Source organism: Palaemon carinicauda, chromosome 38 (genome assembly GCF_036898095.1).
Source record: "Palaemon carinicauda isolate YSFRI2023 chromosome 38, ASM3689809v2, whole genome shotgun sequence".
Classification (NCBI taxonomy): Eukaryota; Metazoa; Arthropoda; class Malacostraca; order Decapoda; family Palaemonidae; genus Palaemon; species Palaemon carinicauda.
Genome location: NC_090762.1, coordinates 22,928,451 through 22,950,929, shown reverse-complemented (window position 1 = coordinate 22,950,929; position 22,479 = coordinate 22,928,451). Strand labels below are relative to the sequence as shown.

The window sequence follows — 22,479 nt, the reverse complement described above, 5'->3', positions numbered from 1 at the left end:
TAAGTGCAAAACAGAAAATCGAAGTGATAAAGTGATATGCGCAAAGTGTTACAGTGTTGCGTCCGAGGGTAGGTCTGTTCGTGCCTGTCATTCACCTAGTCCGGGACCTCTTGCAAGCTCCCAAGCTCAGGGGAGAAGTAATGTCGAACGACTTATGGGTTCGTCAGGCCTTGATCAACGAACAGACGTTTTTCCCTCCGTGGTTTCGGGCGTATCTACCCAAGATCGCCCCACCCACACAAAGACGAGAGAGCCCATTTACTTCTCGTCTGCGAAAGAGGTTTCTCGTAAGAAACCTTGGACCAAGGTCTCGCAGCTTATTAAGCGCAAGTCGGTCCCTTCCGCGCAAGTCCAACGGCCCAGGTGTAGCCACTGGGTCAGTTCGGACTCGCTGCAGTCTTCCGATGACTGCACACCTCCTAAGAGAGGCAAAGTGGTACCGCAACAGGCAGTAACACCGTCTGTTGCCGCACCTGCTGCTGTAGACCCTAAGTGGTCTTTGCTACAGTCTATGCAGACACAGTTAGCATCTTTTATGCAGGAGTATCGTGCGGAGAAGGTTGACGCTGCACCCGTTAGCCTACAACCAACCACGGTTGTGCGTACAGTAGACACTGACGCTACCTGCTCCCGCACTCCGCCTGTGAGAGTTCCACCACCCATGCGCAGTGTACCCTGCCAGCCGCACGTTGACGTTCACAGACGCACGCTACCCTCCGTTGACGTTCGCGAGTTACCACAACAACAGGAGGGTGGAGTTAAGTTGCTTTGTTTTGACGCTGTGTGTCAACCTCCGCAACCCACTGTGGTTACCGCTACTCGCCCGCAGCAGACTAGTCAGTCAGGAGTAGAGGCTTTGCTTCCCCACACAGCTATGGTTGTTGCCAGCTCACAGACTGTCAAGCAGTTACATGACGTTGCCTTCTGGTCTGCTACTAATGCACCAGTGCTGTATGTCCTCACGCACCTGGTGTGGTTGACAGTTCAGTTTTTGACAGTTCACAGACTGTCAAGCAGTTACATAACGTTGCCTTCTGGTCTGCTGCTACTGCACCAGTGAGACCCTCACTGAGATAACCTAGCTTTTCTCGGACAAGGTTCCTGTAGATGAGAAAGTGCTGTTCTCCCTCCTACTGATATTCCTTTGAGGACTCTGTCATTTGGAGAGGAGCCTTGAGCTGCTTAGCCTCCTATGGACTTTAATTAAATCATGATGATTTTTTAAGGATCTTCGTCCGGATCTTGTAACTGCTGCTCCTCGTTCGCCTAACGTCAGAACTTACACTAGGCCTAGCTACTTCGAAGCCGTTGTTGTTAAGCTAGTGCTCTCTCGCTCTCCTAGAGAGCGTTACGTTGGCTAGGCGACTGGTTTTTGCACCAGGAGGAGTTTTAGGGATACAGCCTTTGATTTCCCTTCTTTTAAACTGGCTTATAGAGCGAGAGTCTGATAGGACTCGAGAGAAGTTCTCGGCTTGGGAGTTCATGCCTCTGCCCAGGTAGACTTCTCAATTCTGGTAGACTCGCCCTGGCGCCTAGCCAGGAGACGCTCCAAGTTGTTTACAGGTCAACTTCTCAACTTTTGTCGAGCCTTTGAAGTTTTGCTGTACTATTATGTCACACATAACAAGGCTTCCAGGGATGGTAAATGGTTCCGCCTCAGTCGCTAACCCCGTCTGTTGCCACACCTGCTCCCGTAGACCCTAAATGGGCTTTGCTGCAAGACATGCAGTCCAAGCTTGTGTCCTTGATAGAGGACTTAAATACGGAGAAGAACCTTCTGGCCAACAACCTTCCAACCGGTTGGGTGTGCGCCCTGTTGACGCTGAGGTATCCTACTCACGTCTGCCAGTTGAGGTGGATCCTCCACCGATGCGACCCAGTGTGGGTTGCCAGTCGCACGTTGACGTTAAGCGACGCTCGGAGGTGGTTGTTGACGTTCAGTGTGTCACTAGGAAGACGTTCAACAACCAGCAGAGGTGACTTGTTGTGACGCAGTGCGTCAACCTCAGCAACCCGGTAGGGTGTTGACTGCACAACCCAGACAGTCTAGACAGTTTCGGGTTGACACTGTACTTCCTCGCGCACCCATGGTTGTTGACAGTTCACAGACTGTGCAGCAGTGCCATGATTTTGCGTCCGGCTCCGTCACGCATCCACCAGTGCGACCGGATTCAGCGAGTCAGACGTTGCCCACTCCGTTGCCGTTTCCTCATCAGTTTCGGATGAGGAACCCTCTAATGAGGACGTTGCTGAACAAGACGATCAACCCCCAGCCCTGCTATCCATCCAGAAGATGCTGAAGAAGGAACGCTGCCCAGTCAGGCTGTGGATGAGTCTGGTAGGGACACTGTCATCCGTGGATCAATTTGTGTCACTAGGAAGACTACACCTCCGTCCTCTTCTATACCATCTAGCTTTTCACTGGAAAAAGGACAAGACGCTAGAAGCGGTCTCGATCCCGGTTTCCGGAAAGATAAAGTCTGGTCTGACTTGGTGAAAGGACTATATCAACCTTAGAGAGGGTCTTCCCCTGACTGTTCAGACTCCCAACCACGTTCTCTTCACGGACGCATCGGACGTAGGCTGGGGTGCGACATTAGACGGTAGGGAATGCTCGGGATTATGGAACTCGAGTCAAAGGACAATGCATTTCAACTGCAAGAAGCTACTGGCAGTACGTCTGACCTGGAAAAGCTTCAGGTCTCTCCTTCAAGGCAAAGTGGTGGAGGTGAACTCGGACAACACCACGGCTTTGGCGTACATCTCCAAGCAAGGAGGGACCTACTCTCTGACATGGTACGAGATCGCTAGGGACCTCCGCACCTGGTCGAAAGGTCTAGACATTTCACTAGTAACGAGGTTCATCCAAGGCAACTTGAATGTCATGGCAGATTGTCTCAGTCGGAAGGGACAAATAATTCCAACAGAATGGACCCTCCACAAGGATGTATGCAAGAGACTTTGGGCCACCTGGAGCCAGCCAACCATAGATCTCTTCGCAACCTCGATGACCAAGAGGCTCCCAATATTTTGCCACCAATCCCGGACCCAGCAGCAGTTCATATAGATGCCTTTCTACTAGATTGGTCACATCTAGATCTATATGCATTCCCTCCGTTCAAGATTGTCAACAAGGTACTGCAGAAGTTCACCTCTCACGAAGGGACAAGGTTGACGCTAGTTGCTTCCCTCTGGCCCGCGAGAGAATGGCTCACCGAGGTACTTCGATGGCTAGTAGATGTTCCCAGAACACTTCCCCTAAGGGTGGACCTTCTACGTCAGCCACGAGTAAAGAAGGTACACCAAGGCCTCCACGCTCTTCGTCTGACTGCCTTCAGACTATCGAAAGACTCGAGAGCTAGAGGCTTTTCGAAGGAGGCAACCAGAGCGATTGCTAGAGCAAGGAGAACATCCACCCTTAGAGTCTACCAATCGAAGTGGGAAATCTTCCGAAATTGGTGCAAGTCAGTATCCGTATCCTCGACCAGTACCTCTGTAACTCAAATAGCTGACTTTCTCTTATATCTGAGGAAAGAACGATCTCTTTCAGCTCCCACTATCAAGGGTTACAGAAGCATGTTGGCATCAGTCTTCCGTCACAGAGGCTTAGATCTTTCCAACAATAAAGATCTACAGGACCTCCTTAAGTCTTTTGAGACCACGAAGGAGCGTCGTTTGGTTACACCTGGTTGGAATTTAGACGTGGTACTAAGATTCCTTATGTCAGACAGGTTCGAACCGCTACAATCAGCCTCCCTGTAAGATCTCACCTTTAAGACTCTTTTCCTGATATGCTTAGCCACAGCTAAAAGAGTCAGTGAGGTTCATGCCTTCAGCAAGAACATCGGATTCTCATCCGAAACGGCTACATGTTCTACAACTTGGTTTTCTAGCCAAACACGAGCTGCCTTCTCGGCCTTGACCAATATCGTTCGATATTCCAAACTTATCGTATAGTTGGAAATGAACTAGAAAGAGTCTTATGTCCTGTAAGAGCTCTTAAGTTCTATTTAAAACCTTTACGAGGCCCGTCTGAAGATTTATGGTGTTCAGTTAAGAATCCATCTTGGCCTATGTCAAAGAATGCTTTATCCTATTTTATCAGACTGTTAATACGAGAAGCTCATTCCCATCTGAATGAGGAAGACCAAGCTTTGCTGAAGGTAAGGACACACGAAGTTAGAGCTGTCGCAACTTCCGTGGCCTTTAAACAAAATAGATCTCTGCAAAGTATATTCGACGCAACCTATTGGAAAAGCAAATCAGTGTTCGCGTCTTTTTATCTTAAGAATGTCCAGTCTCTTTACGAGAACTGCTACACTCTGGGACCATTCGTAGCAACGAGTGCAGTAGTGGGTGAGGGCTCAACCACTACAATTCCCTAATTCCATAAGTTTTTTTAATCTTTCTCTTGAAATGTTTTATTATTGTTTTTGGGTTGTCCGGAAGGCTAAGAAGCCTTTCGCATCCTACTTGATTTGGCGGGTGGTCAAAGTCATTTCTTGAGAAGCGCCTAGATTAGAGGTTTTGATGAGGTCCTTTAGTATGGGTTGCAACCCTTCATACTTCAGCTCCTAGGAGTCGCTCAGCATCCTATGAGGATCGCGAGGCTCAGTAAGGAAGACGTACTTAAAAAGGCAGAGTAATTGTTCAAGTCGACTTCCTTACCAGGTACTTATTTATTTTATGTTTGTTATTTTGAATAACTGCTAAAATGAAATACAAAATACTTAGCTCATAATAATGTCAACATGTAATGCTGGTCTCTACCCACCCCCCTGGGTGTGAATCAGCTATATGATCACCGGCTAAGTTTAATATTGAAAAATGTTATTTTTCATTAGTAAAATAAATTTTTGAATATACTTACCCGGTGATCATAGATTAAAGGACCCTCCCTTCCTCCCCAATAGAGACCCATTGGGCCGAGGAGAAAATTGGTTCTGTGCTGACATGGAGTACTTGAGTACCTGCTCGACAGATGGCGCAGTTGATGTACACCCCCACCTGTATAGCGATCGCTGGCGTATTTTGTCCTTAGGTTTTTCTGTCGGGCAGCAGAGCTGACAGCTATATGATCACCGGGTAAGTATATTCAAAAATTTATTTTACTAATGAAAATAACATTTTTCCTAACTATACAAACCTTAGCTATTTAACCAAACTTGCCTGCCAGCTCTATCCCCCTTGAAGTCTTACCTCCAAGCAAAGTGAGCTCAAGCACAGGTGTGTGAGAGGGGTGGTGGTAGCAAGGTACCCTCCCCTGCCCCCGCTAACTATCGGTGTGGGTAGTAAACCCTCGTTAAAAATTAATGGCTCGTCATTTCAGCTACGCCAAAAGTAATACCCCTATTAAATAGCTAAGGTTTGTATGGTTAGGAAAAATACAAATTATCTACGAATTTTTCATATTTGTAGGTGATAACACGATACAAAATTTACCCCTTTCTAATATTTTGTAGCTTTTTCTTCTGCATTTTCTTAAACATTCTTTGGAGCTGGGTCATAGGCTAAGAAGGCCATATTTCAAGTGTGAATTTTATTTTAGTTTCATCTGAACTATTACCACATTTCATATGTTGAAAAGACCAGATTTGAAAGCAAAGTACAATACAATTAGCATCTAAAATATTATAACTTTTACTCCACGCTATAGATGAGTACACTGAGGAGAAAATACACAAGAAATAATTGCTTCTCAATTTACTATTTTAATTTTTATTACTGTGGGATCATTGAGGGAGAATATGCATGGCAGAAATTTAAGCTTCGTCAATCCTCTTAGGCTCGTCATAAAGTTAACCATTTAGTCATTAATTATTGAAAGCTTGATCTATGCAGATATCTTTATATTTAAGGTATCTTGGGTAAAATCCTTAGTATCAGAATGTAGAGTTTTGTATTTATCAACATTTAAAGGAATCTTACTTATTCCATTAACAGCTATACTAATGAAAGAGAGTATTTTCTGACTGCAATTGTTTGTCCTGATCTTATATAATTATTTTCTCAAGCAGATGACATGACAGAAGTTTGTGAGGCACTTGTCAATGGTGGGGTGCTTGAATTATTGGCTGGTGCCATTAAAAGCTCATCAGAGGAGGCACAAGCCAAGGGTGCAGAACTGGTGGCAGAACTTGCAAAGGTAATATAATAAAGAGAAGACTTTTTTTTCTATCCTTAACTTTCTAAATGCTTTTGTGTACGGTATTGCATCCAATGTTATTAATGAAAACATTCAGTTCTAATAGATATTTCAATCTGTAGTTTATATTGCCCTTCTATCACTTTAAAGAAACTGTCCCAGTTGTTATGTCTTATGCTAAATTTAATGCTGTGCTATGTACAGTATTGTTTGTTCCTAAGCGGCATACAAACCATCGTCCTTTGATAGAGTTTTTCAGTGTGGGCTGAAGGTGATTGTTAGAGGTGTTTAATAAGTCGTTGAACAGCTGGTAGAGGATAGGGGCATGAAGCCATGCTGATCCCACCAGTCTGAAAGCTTTACTTGTTCAGACACTAAACCTGTAGTTATTTGCTGTGTTTAGTGTCAGCGTAGTGCGGCATTCTCGATGACGGAGAAACCTTCTCAGACAGTCCTCCTCCCCATTGACCCCGAACAGACGTTAAGCTGGCGGCCTCCACCACTTCTCCGAGTGCACCAACCTGGCCTCCTCCATACGGGAGTTATCTTGTGTGAATAATCCTCCGTTTGGGTGTTGACGTCTCTTGCTCCCTGCGAGTTCATCGTAGGGAAGACCTCTTGCAGCCTACCCAGAGCTGAACTTCAATCTTATTCCTCTTTGGTGACGGCACTGCTCTCCATCATTACGAGGGAAGTGGCAGATTCTGTGCCTCTCGGGGAATACCTTTCCCGCCCGTGGGTTAGGCTGTTCTTCCGAGTGGTTCTTCAGCTAATCAAATTCAATTTTAAAGTTGAATAATATTGTTATTCTGACTTTTCTACAGCACTTTTGATGCCGCTTTCCTTCGTTCGATGATGACAGCGGGTGTAGGGAGTGCTTAATCTTCAGCTTGTTCATGCGCCTCTCTGGGGAAACCTTTCCCGTCCGCGGGATAGGTTGTCCTCTCGTGTGGGAGTTTTATTCTTTCTCTTTTGTTTTTCCTCAGAGTTAGCAACCGATGTAATGAGTGCGAAGTCACATGATCCCGCCTGTCTCCATCTTCTTTGCCTGCATCTGCGGCAGATCCGGACCACCGGAGTTCTTCGGCTATTACCTTTGGGGGGAATCCAGAAACAAGCTTCGGCTTCATTTCTTAGGCAACATTCTATGTCGACCTTCAATTTGAGTTACAGCTCATTGAGGGGAGAAGAGAGTGCTGCCCGGAGGTTCAACTCCAGGCAATCTTCCTGCTTACAGGGAGAATTACCGACAATGGCAGCAGATGTTGGTTGCCTTTTCCCATCCATGAAAGAGATTTCCTTCACTTGTTCGTTCCTCTCCATCACGCTGACGTCATTTTTCGGGTAACCCAGAGAACAAGCTCTGTCTTTGTTCTCAGGAAACACTTGATATCAACCTTCAATTTGAGCTAGAGCTCATTGAGGGGAAGCAAAGAATGCTGCCCAGAGGTTCAACTCCAGGTGTTGGAATTTTCCCTTCCTAGGGAAAGTCCCTCCACCAGCCACTGTTCGGCAATCTTCCTGCTTGCTGGTAGAATTGGCAACAGCAGCAGCAGATGTTGGTTGCCTTTTTTCCATCCACGGGAGAGACTTCCTTCACCCATTCGGTCTCCCCTTTGGGGGATTCCTCCGGCGGGACTCGAGGCGAGTCCTCGGCACCTTCGCAGACGTTCATTCCTCATGAACGTTTTTTTCATCGCTCCATGACCTCCACTAGTAGTTCTTTTCTACTACAGAGTAGCCTGTGTGCCATGTGCCTCAAGGACAAAGTTGGCGGATACCTCTTCCCTTGCGAGCCAAAGTCTTCATATGCTCAGGTGGCCTCACTTTTTTTGTTATTTCTGTTTTGTCCATTGACAAGTACACATGCATAGTCAGCTCTAGATCAAACTTTTTTTTTTTTTTTTTTCCCTTGTTAGAAGTGAATATTGGTTGTGGACTTGTGTAATGGAAGTAAAGCAAGATATTTGTACTTGCTGAGGGAACAGTGGACGGTGTAACCAGTTTATTAGTAAACCAGTAGTATATCCACACTCCCTCTGTGCTTCATGTAAAGGGCACAATCATTTGCAATCATCCCCATGCACCGAGTGCAGGTTGTGGCCTCCTGTGCAGTGCCAGGCATACAACCAGAAGGGAAAGAAACGAGGTAATCCTTTGCCAGGGTCTGTCTCGGCAATACCCAAGAAGACATCGAAAAACTCTTTTGCTGCTTTGGTTCCTTCAACAGGTTCATTTGCTTCTGTCACCCCTGTGCCCCGTACCGTGGTTTGGTCCTCAGGGAGTATGCATCAGAAGCAAAGAGCCCCAAGTCATGGATCTGCCTTGTCAGGCTTTTTAGGTTTGTATGGTGTATCCCATGTTTATCATATCCCTTCGGAAGCTAAAAGATATTCACCCTTCTCTTTGCTGACTGCTGATGACAAGTTTAATCTAACGAAGTCTTGGGCTTCCTTATGGCTTTCAAGTAGGCCCTGCATGACTTTGTTGAGAGAGTTTATAGCTAAGGCTACTTCTCCCTGAGTGCCAGTGTTCCTTGTGGTCCTGGTAACGACAGTAGTGAAAGGAGCGGTGGTGCCTTCATTTAAGGAACTTTGGTAGTCCCTCCACCCCAAACCCAAACGGACTGTGAAGGCTTAGTATGTGACACCTGTGCCTGAGGAAATGGTGCTGACACTGGGAGGTGTTGTGCCCAAATTTAGGTATAAGTCGACATCAGGGTCGAAAGTGCATGTTGCACCTCTGCCCGGGGTTACCCCGTTCCCCGACCCAGCCCTTGAGTGTTCCACCTCTTCTCCTTTGCCCGTCACTTTGACTCTTGTGCCTGAGGGTATGGGGCCCATAACCCCTTCTTCCTCTATGTCTGTGCCGGGTCCAGTGTGTGTGCCTTCCCTCTGCCCCACGACAGTGTTATAGCCCCAGTTGGAACAACTCATGTGGTTTCTTCTCCTGGTGGGGAGGGTCATCATTGTTGGTCACTCAGGCCTCGGTTCTTTCTGGCTTCGTAAAACAGTCCATGCATCGTACGTCTAGGTAGGTATCAGTTATGACCATAGTTCACAAAGTCAAGGGTATAGGTCCCACACTAGATTTTAGAAGAAGCCTTTCAGTGGAACAAGCAATGAAGGCCAAAGTGGAAGCAACAGACCACCTTTACGGCCTTTTATTTACGGGAGTATGGTAATCCCTCGTCTATCACAGGAGCTCCATTCCAAGCTCCCCTGCGATTACTGAAAAACAGCAAAATAGTACAGAAATCTATTTTTAAAATTTCAAAATTTCTTTTTTATTTTTTGATAGATTTTCTATGAACCATCCTAACACTTATAAACACGTCTATTAGGTGAAGTGGGCAACCTGTTGCGGTTGGTGTCGTGGAACGAGCGTCTCTTCACTTAGAGCCATTATACCCCTGATTGCCGAGTTTTTTCTTATGTCTTTGGAACGAAAAACTCTGCTCAGTTTCTACAATGAAAGGCTGTAAGCCAAGTGCCATTATACCCCCGACTGCGGAGTTTTTTCTGATGTCTTCGGAAGGAAAAACTCTGCTCAGTCTCTGCAATGAAAGTCTGTAAGCCAAGTATTTAGAATAAATGGGGTTTGATATTTCCTCCTCGATGGAATTTTCTCCGCTCATACAGAGTTTTGAACTAACTTGCCCTCAGTCAAAAGTGAGACTACCTCTCTGGGACATAGTCAAAGTACTGCGTTCCCTAAAAGGAGCTCCTATGAACTACACTATTGAGTATGAAAAGTTTTCTTTTTCACACTTGCCCCTGCAAAGATGGTCAGCAAGTTGTTTGGGCTATCCTTTGACATATTGCCCATTGAAGGAGATGAGGGCAAGGTGCACTCAAATTCATCATTGAGTTTATTGCTAAGATTCAGAATCAGGCTGTAGTGGACTATAAGGTTCAGGCCCTTACAGATTTGTAGTCTTCAGGAAGTAACTGAGGATCCTGATCAACTGTTACTATGTCCTGTAAAAGCATTAAGGTGCTATCTCAAGTGCACAAGAGAAGCTCACCCACAGATCAAGCATATGCTTGTCAGTACAGGCAGAGTCAAGAGGAGAATTACAGAGAATACGGTCTCCTCTTGGATTCAGCAGGACATCAACCGTGCACACAATCCTCCCCCTGCTGAGCAGGTCAGACAACCCAGAGCTCATGACGTCGGGGGTGTAAGTCATGAGAAACTTCTCTGTGGCACAGGCACTCGTGGAAAAGGAAATTTCCACCACCTTCACCACCCACTACCTGCAAGACGTAACACACAGGACCTTAGATACGTTTACACTTAGACCTGTGGTTGTCACTCAACAAGTGGTTTAGCTACCTTAGCTTCCTTGCAGGACTATTAGCAGTCGGTCGAGGGCAGAGGTTACAATGGTATTAGTCTGGGATGAATGTAAAGGAATGACAACTTTACTTTCTTCATCTTTCACTCTCTTGGGGCACAGTATCCGTGTAAAGGCAAGCTGGCCTCCAATCTACTGCAGGTAAGTCCCATGTTTGTTTTGTGATCTGAAATATATTTATTATGTTCCCAAACTTCGTGCAAGGGGGAGGTGGGTCATGTGTTATAGTGTACACAATTGTCAACCCACTCCCTAGGTAAAGCAGCGAGTTTCCACCCGCCATGGTTACCGAGTCCATCAACCGTTTGGCATCGATGGGCCAATGGTTTGAGAGGTGTCAGGATGCTTTTCCTACGCTCTTTCGAGCTCAGATTTCTATCCCGGAGCAAAGTTTTCGGCCAATTGGAACAGGACTTCCACCCACCATAAGGTAAGTATCCTACTTAAAGAACAAAGGTTTGTATCTGAGAGGAACAAATGACAAATTTGGAAGTAATTTGTATCATTCCTTACTTTACAAACCTGAGTTCTTTACATATACTTGTCCTCCAATCAACTTCCCCATATAAGTCCTGCCTGCAATAAAAAATGAAGAGTAGCTACTGGATAAGTCTAACCCCCTCTACCCCTGCTAACTAGCAAGGGTCATTGACTCCTCACATTAAAGTTTTTAGGAGTAAACCAGCACATGCTGAATCATCTCACCTACCTAAAGAACTTAGGTTTATGTAGTAGGAAAAATACAAATTACTGTATTTCCAAATTTGTCATATTACTTAAAAAAGTGTGATATTGTTATGAAATATTGTTAAAATTCTAACATCTCATTATAGGTTGAAAGTTGCCGCCTAGGATGTGTTACAAGTGGCCTTGTTCCTATACTAGTAGAGAATATGGCCAGTACTACGACTGGAGTGGCGCTGCAGGCTTGTCGAGCTCTCGGCAACATTTGTTATGAACACGGTGGGTGGCCAAATTTCAGCTTCATTGAAAAGCTGTGCTTTGGCGCACGATCACATTAACATGCAAGGCCTCTTCTATGGTTTGATATCACCTTTTGTAAGACTGAAGTGCATTTTAGATGACTATAAATGAAATCTATTGCATGCCATTCCCTTGATAGCTGTTGTGTTTTTTGGGGTGTTTAAACCTTTACAATTTCATCTTCCTGATCCTTCTTGAATTATTGTACTGTACTGGAGGACTTTTATTTCTAATGCATAGGCTGACATATATTTCACTAACTAGAATAACCCAATTTTATTATGATTTGCAGTTATTTTTTCATACTAGTACTAAAATTACTACTTTATGTTGTCAAATCAATGTGTGGTAGAGGATTATTCTTTGTATGGCACAGAAGGAATTTTATTTTAGTGTTATTCTCAATGTGCTTTTTATATTGCCAGATTTTCAATTATATTTCCATTGTCAGGGCATACTTTGACCATTTCTAGGCTTTTGTTTTTATTTGCTTCATGATGTGGTCTCATCCATGGAGAATAAATCACATTGAAGATATTTATTTTCACAAAATTAATAATTTCAACATTCCTGCGTTTTTGGTACCTTGTAAATTGTAGGGATACTTTTGCATTAATAAAGATTGACATTTGTTCCTCCACATATACAAATCGTTCATCATTTAAAATAGGGATTGTTTTCACCAGAGCTGGAACAGCCATTGAATTTGTTAATGACAGGTGCTGATCACAAGCGAGTAGTCCCGTCCACTTTTTTTGTTAAAGACGATTCAAAGACTTTTGTCTTTAACTGCAACAATTACAGACATACTATTGTATCCTGTCCTAAGCTGTTTGATGTTTTTTTTTTAATTTTCAGTTAGAATTGTAGATTATTGGCTTCATGTTAATCCTGGAAGCAAAGCAGGATTTCTGTAGATCCTGGGGAAAAGGTAGTTACTGCAATTGACTTTTGACTAAACTGACTGTAGAAACACATTCTCTCTGCTCGTCCCGTAGGACACACGTTTGTTTGTCTGCGATCATCCTCATATGTTGAGTACAGATTGTGGTCTCCTATTCAGTGGCAGGCCATTTCTTTAAGAAAGAAAAGAGGACTAAGCCTTATCTAGCATCTGGCATCATCCTTATTCCAGAGGAACTGTACAGTATAGTCATTTTCTCGCCTCATCAAGTTGAAGCTTTTAGGTAAACACTGATGGCTCGCTTCTTGGGAAGTATGCTTCAGGAGTAGAGAGAGTTTTTCAGAAGTTGGTAAAATGTGGAACTCAACCACCCCACCCTCTTTGATTACAGCCCACCAGCATACACTGAAAGCTCTACTGTAGCTGTGTAGACCGCCAGCAACACGATCATCCACACGGCTAAACAGGAAACTCCTGGTGTTTAGATCCCCCGTTTCAGATCCCTAGGCAGTGCTCAAGGAGGCTTTCCAATAACCATGGGATCACATGGATGCCTATGCCTTTCCCCAATTAAGCCTTATTCAGCTGATCACCAGGCCTTAGGATGATATTGGTGGCTCCCAGATGACCTCCAGCCAAGTGGTATTCCTATCTGTTAGCACTCTTGGTTATAATGTTAAACACTTAATCCAACATTGATGGTGGTAAGCTACACTTCTGAGCACCACTCTAATTAGACTAGATCTGTTACTAGTTTTTCTCTCCCATCCACTCTTAAAGAAGGGGAAGATGCTGGAATGATTACCAGATCAATTGGTCACCATGTCATAGGTTTTGGGGTTACTCAGGATCAGATTGATCCACACTTCTACTTATACTTTATACTTTACATTCAGTTATATTTCCTTTTGACCCTAGCATTAGTTATATGCTATAAAGTACTCACTTTTATTATAATGAAAACATGTCATGCAGTCAGAATTATAGATAAAAACACCACCTAAACTAATTAATATCATAACTCCACTCCAAAAACTTGAAACTATAAGTATTGATCAATTACAACAAAATCGAACAACATAAACGTACTGTACTGTATATAGGCTAACATGTATCACGATATGTTACAATCTCTTTTCAGCAATGCCATAAATATCAAGAAACCAGAACACTTCACAACGTTTTTTCCAACAAAAAATACAACATTCAAGCACTGCATAATACTTGTGCAAGTACAGTACTGTATTCACTGTCACTTGTGTTATTCACTCTTTACTACAAAATCCTCTTGCTACACACACACTCTCAAAGCTTTCTCTATTTGACTGTCACTTTCATTACAATTCCTCTTTCTAATCCTATGGGCTCATTACTTTTGATAATTTCTTGCAATGTCCAATTAAGGTCTGTACACATTTTACTATAGTACTCTGCCATCATAACTGCCAGACAGACACATGAGACTTCCTGTGGTGTTTAAAATCTTCTTGGGCACACCCCCACCAAGTATAAACAACCAAGCCTTTTTTGGGCTAAGAAAACAGACAAATGGAAGGAAAGTCACCAATAATATTGGATCCCATCATCATCCTTGATAAAAGACAAAATTATGGAAGCTGGAAAATGGGAAGAAAAAACTTGTATTTACAAACTAGTAAAAACTATTATACATCGGGTATTTCATTCTAGGCTGTATCTTCCCTTCAGGTAGGAAGATTTTCTCTTTGAAAGAGTACCAGGTAATTAACCAAGTATAGGCCAAGCCCTATCAGCCTACTCATCCCTATCAAGGGTTGATAGGAGGTTGCTGGTTTCGTCTACCTTACTCACGAACGGGACCAGACAGACTGGCATATTCCAGGTAATAAAAAGAATGAACAAGGGACTTTCTCTCAGCAATAAGCAAGTCTCTCAATTGTAAAGGATGAAAAGTTTATATAAGCATAAAAACAATTAAAAAATTTTGAAAGTAGTTTATATTCTTACTAGCTATATAAAGTTAAATCCTGAACCTAAGGTCAAAAGTGAAGAATCTTGCACTGGAAAGTGGGAGGGTTACTTGCCTGCACTCACCACCTGTCATTAACTACCTCATTAGCAAATTCAGTTGCAGTTTCAAATTCTGAAGATGTTTCCTATTTTAAAGGACTCTGGTTTGTATGAATAATTAATTAGCCAAAATACAGATTACTTTCAAAATTTATTACAGGGTATTTTGGTTAAATATATATCAGCAATGTGTTGAAATATGAAAATTGTAGATCTGAGGCATCTTACTATGCTTTGTATTGAAGTAGAGTGGCCCCTCATTTACAGCGGTATATAGGTTCCAAGACCGGCTGCGATAAAAGAATTTCCGCGAAGTACGGACACCATATTTATTGAATTATTTAACGTGTATTTGTACTGTTAACAACCCACCCTTTACTCTAATAACAGGGACAACTGTTAAGCAATATGAAATCTGTGTGTAAGTTTACATTACCATATAACAAGGGCTAAATAACAGTAGTAAGCTAATGGTAAGTTTACCATACAGTAGAGAGGTTACTGTACTGTAAATTGAAGTACAAGTATCTGTATATGATAATATCTCCCTGAGTTGCAACTTACCATAACCTGATGAGTTACAACTGCAGAGTTGAACTAACTGGATAAGAACACCTTTTCTATGGAGATGAGATAAATGACAGATAAGATATTGATGCTCTTTAATTGGGTGTCATCCAGTTTTAACTGAAATTTCTAAAATAGGGAACATGGACATGTCGTCAGTGGAGCTGGAACGGCCGTTGAATTCAATTACGGCGTAGATAACGACAGGTGGTGAGCCAGAGCGATTAGCCCTCCCACTCCCTTGTCAGATGCTCTTTACTCTTTGTCTTCAGCTGCAACAACTATGGATCTACTGTTGTGCCCTTACCAAAACTTTTCATCTTTCTTAGCCGAGTATAGCTATTCTAAGTCAAATGTAATCTGTTGGTATTCCAAAAAAGATAGTCCTCCTTCTTCAAATAAACATGTCTACAATTATTGTTGAATAACGGTTTGCCTTTCACACGGTATCTTAGTACACAAGAAGGGATATGCCTATCAATCATGTTGACCAGATTTTCATTCCAGAGAACAAAAGGCTCAAAAAATTTATACAATTGTGACCAATTCAAATTAAAAAAATCACTCAAAATGACATTCCAGTCTAGTCTGAGATTTTATATAAATCTTACACAAATATGACATATCAGGGACAGGGTGCTCAGTCTCAATTACTAACAAAATTAAGGCATGATCAGATGTTCCAACTGGAGAACCAACCTTACTTGTTATAATGCCAGGGGTGTCAATGTATACAAGTCCAAGCGGTTACCAGACCTGTGCGTAGCTTCACTTATGATTTGCTAACAGTCTGATTCAGAGGCAAAGTTCAAAGGTCTTAAGCCATGGCGATCAGTAGGAGAAAAAGAATTTAACCACTCCATATAGTGACCATTGAAATCACCAACAAGAGCAGAAGAGACCTTTCTATCATCTCGTGTCTTAGCAATAATGGTAGGAAGACAATCGAAGATATAATCATCCAACAAACTTTTATTACCCGAATCTCATAACATATACATTCATAGCAGGACTTACAAGCAGGGTACTCTTTGCTAACGTTCACTGCCATTTCCCTTGCCGTAGGAATGGCATTGAGTATTAGAATTATTGTTTTTTAAAACCAGTAACAAGGATGAGCGTATCATTTGAGAAACTAGAGTGCACCATTTGAGGAATCGAAATTTCTGACCATAATAGAATGTCATACTGTCTGGAGACAACTGTAAGGTCTTAAAATATTGGCATGCAGTTAACGAATATAACAATATTGCAAGCTTAGGACGTACTGGTCCCGGATTTTATTCAATGTTTATAGGCAGAATAAGAATTAAGAATAAAAGAAAAGTTTCATCCAACTTAAAGGCAAACTTAGCAATAATAATAACATCAGAAATGAATACGAATTAATGATTCACAATAAAAAAAAAAAAAAAATTGACAAATTAACTTGCACTTTACCTTTGAGGACAGTTGTGATAGTCATGGCTGGCGTAAAGGAGATGAGAGAAGGAGGAGGTTACTGGTTGGAGGGAGAATCTCCCTCTTCTGGTAAAATATTGGGAATTTTCTCTTGAACGATGTTCACTATCACTGGTGTAATTGAATCACTTAACTTACACTTTCTGGACACTTGGTCATCTCTTCTTTTACACTCCTACGTTCAACTTTTACAAGGAACGTATCTAGAAACAACTGCTTTCGTCTTCTATTTAAAATTGTATGGAAATATAACATTGCATTGACAGTGAATAAGTTCGCTGCACGTCCTGCCGAAGCTTTATCTAGATGATATTTGTATAAAATTTTGCTGGGTTTCCCACATTTTCAGAATCATTTATTTCCCTAGAAGCCAGAGATTTGTCATGCTGTCCCTGCTCCTACTCAGATTAAATCTACTTGGTGACATTTTGTTGCTGCTCCTCATGCAACTCCACCAGCTCCTCTGTTGTCAACTGCTCAATATGCTCGTACAGACAAGAGCGGATATCGTCTTGGTCCTTCTCCAACCCCATTGTCTTGCCCAAGGACACATTTCAATCATCAATTGCTTTCTGGATCAGTTCAAATTGCATTCAGGACACATTCAGGCTACAGTTTTCACCACACAGAATTGAGGGTTCTGTGGGTGACCCCTTTCCAAACTTTGTCAATCATTTGAAGCAACTGACAATGTGGAAATGTTCTTTCTAAAACTTTCAGAAGGTGAGGTTGATCACTTCCGTGATCTTGAAGCATTGTTGAAACACTGCTGTTGTGTACAGCTTCTTAAAATTAGGGATCACCTGGTGATCCACACGTGTGTTGAGAGCTAGGAACTTCATTCTAAGGTTGTCTTTCAGTGGCTGGAGGATGGGCAGAAGCACTGTCCATAAGTAATAAGGCTTGGAGTGCGAGGTTCTTCTTCTTGGGGCACTTCTTTACCTCCATCAAAAACCTCATTGGCCCATTCCACAAGCAAAATCCGAGTCGCCCAACCCTCGTTGTCTGACCTCAACATAATGTTCAACTGATTCTTCTGAACCATGTACTTTTTAAAGACTTATGGATTTGGTACAGTTGAAATTATCTTGAGAAACATAATAGGTATGGAAGAGATTACCTTGGAGGATTCAATATAAATAACATTCGTTGTGCAGACGACACATTGATCATTGCTAACGCTGCCGAAAAATTATGACAACTTCTGGATACAATGAACAGAGAGAGCGACTTAATGGGACTAAGAATGAATGTTAGAAAAACTGAAGTGGCAGTGGCATCAAAGACCCCATAACTCCTCAATATGCAATACAACAATAAACAGTGAAAGATTAAAGCAATCAAACAATTTTGTTTACTTGGGTAGTATGGTGACTCAAGATGGTAGAGCAAAACGAGATATAGAGAGGAGAATCCTGATATCCAAAATTGCCTTTAAAAACATGAAAAATCTACTGACAAATAATAGAATTGGTGTGCAAACAAGAATTATCGCTTTAAGAATATATACAGTATGTGGTCTACCCTTACGTATGGATCACAGAGCTGGAAAACAAGCAAAATGCAGCAGAGATGTGGTTTTACAGGAGGATGCTCAAAATATCTTAGAGGAACAGAGTAACAAATGAGGAGGTGATGGCAATACTTGGAGTGCAGAGAACAATGGTAAAGGAAATAAGAAAGAGACAACAGAGTTTTGCTGGGCACATCATAAGAAGAGTGAAAATAGAGGACCTATAGAGGTCAGGAAATCAAGGGGAAGGCAGAGGACCAAGTAAATGGACAGGATTGTGGTGGGCTTGAAAGGTAATTGTACTCCAAATCAAGTGACACAAATGGCTAGTGACAGGGAGAGGTGAAGGCGACTGACAGCCAATATCCAGGACATGGCACTTCAGTAAGTCTTTAAAGGGATTTTGACGAAGGATTATCTAAATGGAAGACAGCCTGTGAATAGTGGTTTTCGCACGCCTTTGTTAAATACACGACACCTACAAGGTGTTTGCGCGAGGGTTGTAACCTCTGCATTCCATGCTTTTATCTTTCTCTAGTATATTTGGAAGTTTTATATTAGGAAAGGTACAAAGAAAGACCTTTCACCGGCCGTCACAGGCCGCCCCAGAAATGGGCTTGTTACTGGGAATTGCCTTTTCTTCTGCAGTAATGAATTTCGTGGGTATATTCTTCTAGAACAGACCAGTCTCATTACAACTGTACACCTGCTGCAGTATGAAAAACTCAGAATCCACAAACCTTTTAAACTCTACAAAGAATGACTCTGTTGCCTTCAAATCAGAACTTGCAATTTCATCCTGTCACACAACACTATAGATACCAGTTATGATTTTGAAATTTTCAAATCACTAACAGCTCACCTTGAAGGTTTTTCTCTTTTTGTCTGCTGATGTGTTTGGCTCCTTTTTACCAAGGTCTGCATACAAAACCTTTGCTTTCTCACAAATAATGTTCACAGTAATCATATCTCCTGCTAACTGCATCTTATTGATCCAGAAGAAAAGTGACTCGTCTACATTATCAAGAACGTGTGGCTGTTGCTTTGTCAATGCAAGCACCCTTTTCGCAAGATCAATTGCTTTGATTTCTTCTTATTACTTACGAATAGTACAAATTGTCGATTGTACAATTGTACAATTTTGCCAGGTTTACCACATATGTCCTTTATCTTGTTCATGCTTCTCGTTAATTTCTTTTTTCTCCACTACAGTTATAATCTCCTTCTTACTGTCTTTCTTACTTTTCTTGGGGCCACTGTCTAAATACTGTATTGTACTGTTACTGTTAAATTAACGGTGAAAAATAGCGATTGCAATTTGTTATAGAATACGTAGTCACAACTTTACAAAGAACAGTTCTAAAGATGCTTGCACAAATCTGTGTATAGATGGTATTACTATAAGTGCTCCTCGGATATTGGAAGAGTTAGGTTTCAGTAAAACAGGGGGGATTCGCACTTGCGCAAAACAAAATGGCATATAAATGCTGCTTGGAAATTGGAAGAGTTAGGTTTTAGTAAGACAGGGTGATCTGAGCTTAGGCAAAATAAAATGGCATACAGATCACGTGAACACTGTGTGCAACACGATTGCTTTCTGCACCTTGTGCGCTTGTCTTGTTTGTATTTGTCCACAAAAAATGCACATAAGGAGGGAAACTTTCGCTCACACATTGACGTACTGTGATGCTTGTAAACCAATTTGTATCTTTGTGCTCCCATACCAATTTGCTTGTACTGTATTCAGTTACTCGTGTTATTGTCCTACAGTATTTAGTTTGCTTATTGTATTCTTTCTTTGAGTATACTGTACATGAATCATGTCATGTGAATTTTTAAACGGTGATTGGTGTAGTTGCCTTTTGATTTTAACTTTATAAGGGCTGTTTGCTGCAAATGGAATCTGTATGGGCAGAACCTTGATTTTCTAATTCTGATGAATGATTTTATTTAATGATATTTTTTGTTTTTTCTTATGTAGATATTTGGCAAGAATGAAGGTAGAAGACATTATCTTTTTAATTATGTATTTAACTTTTGCAGAAAGATGTTTACTCATTTGCATGATTCTCATTTTTAGCTAAGTGTATAATTCTGCTAAGGGTGGCTATTACTTAATGCCATGCAAAGTGGAACTTGTAGAGGAATAAAACTGAGTCTTAAAAATGATGAGCTGCCCAGTAAAGACCAAACAAAATTATAAAACTCAGCAATTGTCAGTTTGGCTTGAAGTTAGAGAAGTCCACAAAAAAGTGTAGTATAAGAGGGTAAGTATGGCAAAAGTTATGCAAAGAGGAAGATATTATTTCCCATACCTATTCATCATGAAAATGCTTTTGGCAAAGTACCTAGAGAAACAAAGTATTGGAAATACTCTAATTGAGACAAGTGTTATCTTCTGGCCAGGATTGGTGCCCCATTTATTACCATTTATCACAGTTACAAATGAAGCCATGATGAATTTAAAACAAAGGAGGTCTCTTGGAGTTTCTGTGTGTCGATAACAAGTGTAGACTGTTGAACTTGAGAAAGAAAGAAAGGGGAAATTTTCAAAATGTGAAATAGTGGAATGAAAAAGAGAGGAATAAAGGTCAGCAAAGTAAAATACATACAGCTTATGTCTGGAAAGTAAGCGAAGGAAAAAGTAGTCAGAGAAGTGGCTATTGTAGGAAGGCTGAACACAGTATTATACACTATGCAACAGATTGTGTCACAAGATATGCCCAAAATATACCCGGGGTAAGGTTTTCTTTGTTCTAAATTTATGACAAGACCAAATAAAGAAGAGGAGTGGATAAGAATATTACAGTAGATGAAGTCTTTGAAGTAGAACAATTCTGATGGACTGAAATTTTAAACATGTTTAGAGTTGCTAAGAAAAGAGTGTAGCTGTGGCATATGTGACATGAAAAGAGAGAGGGTCAAACTTTTGTTAATTCTATAATATTGTATGCAAAAAGGACATGAGGACCAACAATTCAAATCAAGATTTTCGTAAGGTGTGACTAGAATGTTAAAGTTAATGGCCACAATATCATAGGAAATTCCTGATGTAAATGATGAACTGCTGAAGAGAAATGGTAATCATGGAATGAAACATAAGACTTTCTGAGTTTTAAAAGATTGAAATGGGTTGAGAGTAGAGGAATGGTAATTCAATAAAATAAAGATATGGAAGTACGTATCAGCATAAAGATCTGCAGAAAGGACATGGAAATTCTGGAAAAAAATAATCGATGAATATTTCCTCATTCTTGTGGTTTAAGAGAAAGAGCAGAGGATAGTGAAGTGCGAGATGAGCTTACTTCATGTTTATCACCGCAATTGGAAAACCTGGCTCAAAATCATTTATGACAATGTTACAGTATGTTAAACTGACACTTCCATAATTTGTCCTTTTACTTATTCATGTTATTAGCATTATAGACCTTTTTCATATTTTATGAGGAGCTTCTGATTTGCTCTTTGTGCAGTGTTTTTATTCTTCATTAATGGTAAGTTTCTCTTCTATTTCATACAGGTCACTTATGGACTGTCTGCCTTATCATTCTGTGCCGTGTTGATCTTGCCAATATTCCTCAAGTATTTTAATTTTTTATGCTTAATACTTCTAGCACTACAAATTTACTATGGTAGTGCTTCCTAGCTTGGTATTTTTGTCTTGGCTGACTTTAGTTTGTTTTAAATAATTTGCCTGCTCTATCTCATTTGATTGTCATCTTTTCATTTAAATTAAACAGTGACCACATACTGCATTGTTGTACTGTAGAATACATCTATATTGCTCTCTAGAATAAAAGGTAAACTCTCCTTCAGCTAATAGGCTCTATGGTTTAGATCAGTTGCCTCCCTCTACACAGTGACTGACTAGAAATCATGACTAGCAGCGTGAAAAGTACTTTTTTAGTCAACAGGCTTCTCTCCACTTCCCTATGGATATGGGAAAGTTGGTGTGTTTCTTTGATAAAGAATTTATTTGCCTTTTACCTCCATCAGTAGAAACAGCTGTTCACCCACCATGTCATCATATATGCTTTTTATAATTGAGTTTCATTCATGTAATCATTGAATGACATATTTAAAATAAATTTGCTTTTTAAACCTTAATTTGTTATTATTTAAAAGAAAAATTAATTTTTGATAAGTTGAACTTTAATTGAGAAGTATTGAAGCATATTTGAAATGAAGTATTATTTTAGTATGAAATTCTTGTGTAGTAATGCTAAGAAACTTTCAGTACATGTAGTTAGGGTTAAGTTACTCATTTTTGTCAGGTACATGAATTTGAGAAGCAGCATTGCTTCTCTCAAGGAAATGGAGAATGAACTTGGAGTTGTTATGGTTATGGGAATAATTTACTGATAATTACTGCCTCATGATAGTTGGTATTGTATACAGTAGTGGACCTTATGATACTGTTTTAGCTAAGCCTTCATCCACTCTTATTTTATCATCAGTACTGTACTTTGAACATCCAGTCTTGCAAATCTAGTTGC

General features: G+C 41.2%; 1 protein-coding gene across 3 annotated transcripts in view; it reads left to right on the top strand.

Annotated features, from left to right (window-relative positions):
• vimar (visceral mesodermal armadillo-repeats) overlaps positions 1–22,479 on the top strand; it is a 61,026-nt gene that overhangs the window by 15,382 nt on the left and 23,165 nt on the right. For all 3 annotated transcript variants that reach the window (XM_068361945.1, XM_068361944.1, XM_068361946.1), the window contains exons 3-4: positions 6,018–6,145; positions 11,339–11,468. In XM_068361945.1, the coding sequence (XP_068218046.1) occupies positions 6,018–6,145; positions 11,339–11,468 (258 nt within the window). The remainder of the gene's footprint in view (positions 1–6,017; positions 6,146–11,338; positions 11,469–22,479) is intronic.